This window comes from Gadus morhua, chromosome 16, assembly GCF_902167405.1.
Source record: "Gadus morhua chromosome 16, gadMor3.0, whole genome shotgun sequence".
Classification (NCBI taxonomy): Eukaryota; Metazoa; Chordata; class Actinopteri; order Gadiformes; family Gadidae; genus Gadus; species Gadus morhua.
In genome coordinates this window covers 16,325,969-16,335,209 of record NC_044063.1, presented here as the reverse complement: position 1 = coordinate 16,335,209, position 9,241 = coordinate 16,325,969, and the positions used below count along the sequence as shown (strand labels likewise).

General features: G+C 46.2%; 1 protein-coding gene across 1 annotated transcript in view; it reads right to left on the bottom strand.

Moving 5' to 3' along the window:
• Window positions 1-2,109: 2,109 nt before the first annotated feature.
• The window catches only part of LOC115528872 (P2Y purinoceptor 2), a 39,172-nt gene continuing 32,040 nt past the window's right edge, over window positions 2,110-9,241 (bottom strand). The window contains exons 2-6 of the mRNA XM_030337249.1: window positions 6,188-6,260; window positions 5,504-5,855; window positions 5,037-5,205; window positions 4,194-4,530; window positions 2,110-3,831 (exon numbers count right to left, since the gene is read on the bottom strand). Coding sequence (XP_030193109.1) covers window positions 3,637-3,831; window positions 4,194-4,530; window positions 5,037-5,205; window positions 5,504-5,837 — 1,035 coding nt within the window. The 5' untranslated portion in view covers window positions 5,838-5,855; window positions 6,188-6,260 and the 3' untranslated portion in view covers window positions 2,110-3,636. The remainder of the gene's footprint in view (window positions 3,832-4,193; window positions 4,531-5,036; window positions 5,206-5,503; window positions 5,856-6,187; window positions 6,261-9,241) is intronic.

Here is a 9,241-nt window from a genome sequence, read left to right as displayed (position 1 = left end):
ATCTATACAGAGACCGATAGTGGAGGGCTTCACCTCTCAACCAGTACCAAGAATGATCGTTAACGACGAGTACTAAAAACAACTCAAGTGTTATGAAGGGGGGAGGTTGGGTTTTCAGAGTTCCTTGCAACCGTTGATCTACACGTGTTGTTATGCTAGGCCTCTGGAGCAGCACGATCGGACGGTGGCTAAAACAAACTTACACCTAAATGTCTTATAACCAATCCTATTTCAGATTAAATCTTTAAGACAATGAGTTCTACTTACCTCAGACGTGTGTGGCCTGTTGAAGTTGTTTTTAGCGTCGCGCCTGCCGGGATTCTCGGGGCTTTCTTCCAAACGTCGGGGGTCACCAAATATGTTGCATATTCTCGAAGAAAGTAGTCCAATCCCGGGTTGCTTCAAACTCACTTCATTTATTAAAGTCGGCATGTTTCGGTATGGTAAATGGAGGACTACGGAGGAATTGTATCTAACCGTGTGAGAGGAAAATACCGTGATCTACTTCAAGCCCCCCGGGCTTAGGCCCGGGTGGCTTTCTGCGCCGTCTACCTATTGATCTCTGCCTCTCGAGTTCGAAATCACCCGCTAGAGGACGTCAAGTGGGCGTGGCCTAGTGGGCGTGATGGCTTCTTCACCTTAAATAAAGGTGATGCCTTCTGTGGGGGAGCAGCCTTCAATAAGGTCTTGCTCCCCTTGTGGTTATGTGAGGGTAATGCAGCTTCTTAAAATACTTAACAATAGATAGCCTAGTCAAGTCTTTATTAATACCAAACGACACAAATCGTCGGGAATCCATTTAGGTGGTTCGGCCCACACAGGACAGTAGCCTACAAGACCACACAGAACAAGTCTGACTGGACATACACACAATACATCACATTACAACTAGACACGCGTTGATAGATAGACAGACAGATAGGCCGAGATAGATAGATATGTTCCATTATTTGCCTTGCGGAGCCAAACAGTCCTGTGCACGTATGCTTTATTATGTTACACTCACTACAACCCATTAAATACGGTATGATTTCTAGATGTCATGGCAACGTACGCTCGCGACACTGGACTTGCGAGGCATTGACGCGGACGTTCATTCACATAGCCAAAAAAAAGAGAATAGATGGCTAGATAAAATAAACATCAAAACATACAATTCTAAAAATAACAGATGAAGCAGCTACCCTTTTTTCCTTCGCAGTTTGCCTACAGAGCAGCGCACCTGCATTTAATATATCCGTGTATTGTCACAATTTCTCAGTATCAAAGGTGAAAGTAAAAACGGGTGGCCAAAAGCTGTCATATTGTTAGTTATCACAGACAATTTTAAGTAGAAACGGGTGGCCAAAAGCTGTCATTTGTTAGTTATCACAGACAATTTTCAACAATGAATGATCTGTACGGAGCTCCATAATTAAGGGACATTAGGGAGAACGCTCCGGGACAAAACCTTAGTTTGGAAGTCGTGCTTATAGTGACACGACAAATAGCCTACTTCCAATTGAAATACACCATTTTGAAAATAGGCCTACGTGTCCCTGTTCACGTTTCAATAGATTAAATAACGTGACAGTGTCACGTTTTTTCGTGAGACCAGGTTCGAGTGTGTGCATGGGTTGAATTGCGTGTGTCTCACGCCGAATGCATGAGACATGAGAGCTCTGTAGCCTACTTACGTGACACAAACCAGCACCGCAAACGTTCTCTCCCGCTTGAGATTACGTCTTTCTTTAAAGGTTCATGGGTCTGATGCGCCGATTTCCCATGCTGATATCTCCGGAGATTCTCGGGCATCTTCGACAATTTGGCTATAGATTGTCTAATTACACGCTAAATAATATAATTATAGCCTTATTATATATATAGCCTATATATATATATATATATATAGCATTTGTGGTTTTGGCATAAACATAACTAGGGTGCACTGTACTATCTGAGAACACCCTTTCTGAAGCCTCTCTCTCGCTCTCTCTCTCTCTCTGTCCCTCCCTCTCTCTCTTTCTCTCTCTCGTACCGTTTTGTGGAGCACGTTAATTGTCTGAGAACACTCCCATTCAGAATGCATTGGTTTACATTTCGTTCTGTGTCACGAAAAAAGTCGGACTATCGTGCTCTGGAACACGCTTCAATAGATTAACGTTCGTGTGCATGAGCACGAAATCGCGTGATACCGGGTTGCATATTTACCTCCACAACTGGACTGGAGTGAGAGTGGGGGTGGGAGGCGACGCGTCAACGCAAATTATTCATGTCGATTATGTCGATTAGTCCTCCCAGCTCTAGTAGCAACACACATTATCGTCAATATAAACCGTCCTAGGCAATGGGCCAACACAATCGACTTACACATGCTGAAGGGCTCACCTAACACAGGTATCGGACAGAGGGGAGCGGGGAGAATAACCTGGTTTGGTTTTCCTGTGACCTACCAGGTGTGACGGCAGTCACAAGTACGGCAGACAGCTACATCGCCTTTCGTACCTGGCCAAAATAAGTGCCTTAGAATCCTATCGTAGGTTTTTGTGATACCTTAATGACCAGACCTCACGATGCTATGAGCAAGCGATAGAATATCCTGTCTGTATGCAATGGGTACTTCAATCTGATATATCACACTTCAGTCACGTTCTGAATCACATAATACCGCTCCAAGGAAGAATCAATTTTCTACATAGCAACCAGCTTATCACAAGTTAGATATAGGCGGTTACACAAACGTAACAACGACTCAAACCTGTTATGGCCGTGGCCATACCCAGCAGATGCTCTGCTCTTCCCTCTTGGGCAAGGTGTTCCCTCGTTTTCCCCGGCTCTACATCTGTTTTTGCTACTGTTACATCTGACTTGCACACCTGCCATCCATCTCCAGTCATCATCTCTGCCCTACTTAAACCCTGGATCTTTAGCTACTCATCGCCAGATCGTTGTTTCAGCCACTGTGGTAGATACCCAGTCTCGGCACTAGGGAAGTTTTGTATTTCTAAATACCTTTTGTGTTCTATGTTTATCCTGTTCCTAATCTCCTTGTTGTTCTTACCCCAGGATCACAAACCCCCATACCCGCCCGCCATCCAACCTGTGTGCTCATCCGCCTGCCTTCCTGCCAGTAGCCCTGCCTGCCTGTCATCCATCCTTGTCTGTCCACCTCCTGTTTGTTCCCTACTGCTCTCGTCCTCCCTGCAATAAAACCTCCAGTTTAATTCAACCTGCGTTGTCTGCGCTTGGGTTCATCCCGTTCGACCAAAACAAAACCGGACAACTCAGCCATCGTTCTCCTATCTCCTTGTTCATTCATTTCTCAAGTTCCTTTCAGTACTTGACTGACAGACCGTATTTTGACTACTTAAATGTGTTATGATTCTTTTTTTGAATATCTGCAATTTAAATATATTTCTTCAAGGAGGTGAATAGGAACACATTCAGATGACTTTTCTTTCAAAGTATAATATGTAGATAATTCAATGGAATGAATTCAAGGGTGTTAAATTTCCTTATACAAAATTCAATGGCTTTTAAAATGAAAAAATGTCAGTGATTTGCTACCATAACACTGTTTCAGCACGGCTCTAGCATAGTGGTTTTTCATAGAGAACAAAGCTTTTTAGATTTGGTGGAATCTGGTAAAGTAAAATGTCATAATGATGTCATCAACGCTGTATTTGCACATTCTGGAAGGCCGTTGTCAGGTTGTTTATGCTTCTTCGTGGTTTTTCGGAAGCCTCGGACAGCCATGAAGTAGAGGATGGGGTTGAATAGGCTGTTGGCGCTGGCCATCACCCTGGTCAACACGTAGGCTATGCTGGACCCCTCCAGCAGTTCACAGGTTATCTGATCCAGAGACACAGAAGGAAGATCAAAACAAAACGTGCTTGAACCACTTCATATGAATGGGAAAGAGGCGTGGCTCTCAGGACAGTGGGAGTAAGTGGCAGGAATCCCCTGCCATCTTGGGAAAACACAGCATTACACATTAAAAACAATTCTGAACCAGAAGGTTTTTCAGCAATATAACGTGCCATCATCAACCAAATGTTTCTCTTCAAATCGTTTCCTTCTCCTGAAAATCATATAGCTATATCTGTCATTACAACTCAAGCTATTAGAGGTTGCTAACTGTAAAATATACTTTTATTATATTTCAAATTAATCATGTGTCAGGCTTCTGATTAAAGGATGTGTGCATCACTGACCTGCTCTGGGTGCTTATCCCTGAGGTATCGGAAGGAGTAGAAAAGGCTCCTGGTTAGGTGGAAGGGCAGGAAGCAGAACATGAACGTCATCAGCACGATGATGATCATCTTCACCGATTTCTGCTTGGTGCGGTGGGCCGCCCGGAGCCCTTGCTGGCGCTCCCCCGATCCCCAGCTGGGCCCCAGCAACTTGCGCACCATCAGGCTGTAGCACACCATGACCACCATGAAGGGCACGGCGAACATCACCACTGAGATCACAGAACTGTAGACCAGGAGTTCATAGTAGACCTCAGGGCCCGTGGTGCCGACGCAAAAAAAGCCTTCGCGGTACTTCCTGGTAAACAATAGATGCATTGTGGTTGGATGCAAGCGTATCTTTCTTGTGCACCAAAAGCTACTGAGAGTTGGGTGAGGTAGAATAGTGCTGTGACTATAGGGCAGGCTACTGCCAGACCAAAAAGGTACCGGGATTGATGTCATCCTATCTATGGCATCCTTGAGAAAGAGGCTTAACTCTACTGCCGAGATCTCTGTACATTTGCATTTGCCTGTCCTGCCAAGATTTAGTTGAATTGTTCAATTTAAATCACAATTGCGTTTCCAGAAGGGGAGTTTGCTGGTTAGCATTTGCTTTCCTTTAGTCCCTCATATTGAATTGCAGAGTTACAGTAGCCTAGCTGGGTAGGCATCCACCAATTTAGAGATATCTCTGCGTATACCTTTAATCACCTGTAACAAGGACACTGGAGGCCGCTTTGCTTAGAAGTGTCTCGTCTGCTGAACGACCTTACATAACACTCCCTTGTGCCGGGCATTGGGGTGTGTGTGTTTATTTCTCACCTGGTGCACGAGTAGTAGAGAACGGGGGCCTGACCGGAGAGCACACAGGCCCACACGCCAACGGACACCAGCTTGGCGCGTCGAATGCTAAGCCAGCTGAGGGAACGGACCGGGTAGCAGATGCCAATGAAGCGATGCAGACTGATGACGGACAGGAAAAGAATGGAGCCTGTAGGCACAGGTGGGGTGTTAACACTGCAGTAGCATGCATCTAACCTGTTGTACCACGTGATGGTACGTGACTACATTCTGTGCTCCTCATACGAGTTTAACTATTTTAATGTGGTAATGTGTCTTCTGTTGCAATTTAGCACATTTCAACACAGCACCTCTGTGCTGAATTTAGCACACACTTGGTATGGATGTAAGCTACTATAGCAGTTCTTTAAGATGTAGTTATGCAGTTATCATAATACAACAAAGAAACTTAGAAATCCCTAATACAGTTTACTATGCATACAGCCTACCATAGAGGTCGGTGTAGAAGAAAAAGCGTACGATTTTGCAGACGGGCTCGCTAAAGGGCCAGTCGTTGGCACCCGCGTAGTAGTAGATGAGGAAGGGAAGCATGAAGACGAACAAGAAATCGCACATGGTCAGGTTGAGCATGTAGATGATGAACGGGGTCCAGTGCTTTGTGCGGAACGTGATGAAGACTAGCACCATGGCGTTCAGGGAGATGCCGAATAAGAAGAATAAAGAGTAGAAGATGGTCAGCGGCAGGTGCTTGAAGTCCTCTTTGTATCGACATGGGTTCCGGCTGGTCTCGTTCGATGTGGCAGACTTGTTGCTAAAATTCATCCTAGATGCTGGGACACCCTGTAGTGAGAAAAGCCATCATCTCATTTTTTGCCCCTTCAGTGTGTGTGTGGTTGTGTGCGCGTGTGTGTGTGTTAGAATTATCCTAAGGTTGACATACTGTTACGGACAGGCCATTTCCTTTAAGAGACAAGACTTTATTCAATCCTTGGGCTAGGTGATCTAGGGTCCGAAATTTGTTATTTTGTTATTTTAGACTTAATGGGTTCTTAGATGTCTCCGGCTTGCTTGATGGGCAATGAAATGTGATTTGACCAGGCTGGGGCAAATGGATAGGGGGGTCAAACCAATTTACCCTGTGACCTGAAATTTGGGGGGAGTTCCTTACTTACCAATCAGGATTCAGACGGAGAGGAGGAATGCTTGCTCCGACATCAGGGACAGCGATGGCTACCGGGCTACCGCCTGTCAACCGGAGGACATCGGAAAACATTTTAGAAAACAATCTTGAACCCAATGAAGTTGGACACAGCTAACGCCGGAGGCCGCCCACTCCGGCAGCCACTGAACACCGGCATTTCCGTGACGGATGATGGGGATGTATGGCCGTTTGTCGTGTATCATCTTGCTTCGTTGCGGTTGGGGGGGGTTACGTCATTTATCCCTTTTGTTGTTTCATGTAAGCAAGCTATGATAGTTTTAGATGTCCACTACACTGGGTCATCAGGCTAGAGATTGGTTCATGCCCTGACAGACGACGGCGACCGTGTTGTAGAAGGCATACGATCTCTCTTCCCAATGTACCGTGACACAGTGGGGGCTCGTCCAGGATCGGAATTTCGAGTGTCAATAAACATTCACTTTAGACGTTTTTACACTGCCAAATGTGCCCGTTTTATGCACTCCTTTTTCGCGGCACGGTCCGTGCGTTTACGCTGCCCGAGGTAAATTGCCTGCTTGCGCTAGCACCCCAATTTACCCTCCCGGACCCTACACACATTGGTGGTTTGGGATTCATTCTGATGTAAATGCGACGGCTCCACAGTTCCGGGGGGGGGGGGGGGGGGCTTGGTAAGAGGAGTTGCTGCGTTGTCGAGACAGAGACAACGCAGCGATATCAACATGAGCAGTTCTAACTGGAGAGAAAGTGAAACCCGCAAGCTCCTGATCATGGGAGAGAAGGTGATGCAGTCGCATTAAACGAAGATGGGGAAAGATGGTGTGATCTGATCTACAAGAAAGACGCACAGGAACTTTCCTTACGAGATTTTTTTCTGAATATAAAAAGTGGTTAGCAAAATAAAGAATATGTTGGTGTTTTTGTAAATAGTTTATCATGTGTAACCTACACTCAGATGTATACTGTATGTGCTTGATTGTGAATCTCTTGAATCATAAAAAAATAAAAGCATTTGTAGTGTGCAAATTATTCTAAAGAGGTCTACTCTCCGTGCGCAGCTCCACCTTCTCCCTTGAACCAAGAAAGCCCGCTCTGTGACGTCGGGGGATTTTACCCCCTCAGAATTTCACAGGCAACTTGAGTTAAGACGGTGAATTTGCCGGGCGTGCCAAGCCGTGACCGAACCGGCTTAGCAGTGTAAAAACGCCTTCTGTTTGATCGCTATTGCCAGGGGCTAGCTTCGATTGCTCTACTAATACTAATGGTGAGGCTGGATTTGCAAGAAAGACTCTTTTAAGAGCACCTCAATCGCTGATAAATTAATATAATCCTCAAACTACAGATTCCACAACCTGTTATCAGGCTCTGATATCTACAGTTTGAGGAAAAAGCCCTCGGCTGTGTGCACGTCTGAAGACAAGCGTTACGCCTCGTTTCCACATACGTACATTCTCGTATGCGATCCAACCGTCTCCGACCGAAAGTCCATTCATTCCTATGTGATTCTCCGTAATATCAGTTTTTCCTCCGAGACTCCTCCCCTCCGTAAAATTTCTGTCCGGTATGTCTGTAATATACGTTCAAAAAATTTAACTTTCGCCGTCGTTTTACGGAGATACCGTATGAACGTTTTTATGTTTTTCACAAAACATGTAAGTACCTGGCAGGCCAAACTCCTCACCGATCTCTTTCCAAGTCTGGTTGGTTTTGTTTTTATCTCTGTATATGTCGATCCTCATGTTCCAAAGTACCGGTCTCCTATAAACGGCCATTATCATACGCTCCCCCATCTTTTGTCCGTAAATAAATTCATGTCCGTACGTAAAACACTAGCAACTCCTTCCGTAAATTTACGGAAGCACGGATACGAAAAACATACGTATGTGGAAACGAGGCGTTAGGGTATTAACAGGGGGCGTAGCTATGGACGGTGCACCCGCCCAGGGCCCCTCGCGCAAATTCACAGAGCATGATAATAAACTGCCACCGCAAGGTGGCTGAGGTAGAGGCTGGTCTTGTTCCTCCCTACCCATGGTGTAATTCCTGGTTCCTCCTTGGCCGTTCCTTCTAGGGTGGGCGGGGCTGGAGACGCCTTGGTAGGGGACGGGCTAGATGGCCCATCAGATGGTGGGGCCGGAACCTCGGCGGGAAGTGTGCCCTGGGTGGGTCGGCCTTCCCTCTTCCGTGTGTCCATATTGATTGCCACATTGTAGGCATCGAGCAGGGTGAAGGTGAAACTCTCCCTTTTCTTCCTTTTTTCGAGTCCCTCTTCTGCTCCGTCTTTGCGCTCGCGCGTCTGGTCGCAGCCTCTTGTAGGGTGTAGTTCAAGGGGTCTGTGGTCAGGTAGGTTGGTGTCGACCTTCACCCCCACTGCCCATCCTCCCTTCCCATTCTCTTCTATATGTCTTCTCTATTCTAGCCCAGACTCTTTACTCTCTAGTGGACAGCGGTTGGCTTGCTTGGGCGTTGTTTGCAAAGTGCTTGGCTACCGTAGCTCTCAGCTGGGCCGGGGTGTCTGGTTCGGGTCTCGCCTCCGCTAGGCGAGGCTGCACGGCGAGTGTGACCATTACGTCCAGAAGCACGTGTATTCTGGGGTCTGGGTGTGGGGAAAACTGGTGGCATTTCGCTTATTGACCAGCAGGGAGTGCAGAGGGAGACGTTGAAATATAACTGGTGACAGTTCTCTTATCTGCCAGTAGGGGGAGACGTTAGGTGGGACTTGAGCTACAGAGACTGCTAAGAACTACAAATTTATCAAAGCCTAAAAGCTCCACAGAACCCTTACCTGTACTGCTGGAATATGTGGTATTTTATGGCATAGGGCCACCACTCACTTACAGTAGAACACACTCTCAATCTGTCTCCTCTGGGCTGTGTGTATATACATGCATATATGCAGTATATATACATATACATACATATATAACTCATTGCTAAAGATATCCACAACAACGATAAAGTTAGAATGCACCAAGGGAGGAGGAGGGTGAGGGGGGCTATTTTGACCCAAGACACTAGGATATTTTTGATCTATATTCGCATATAT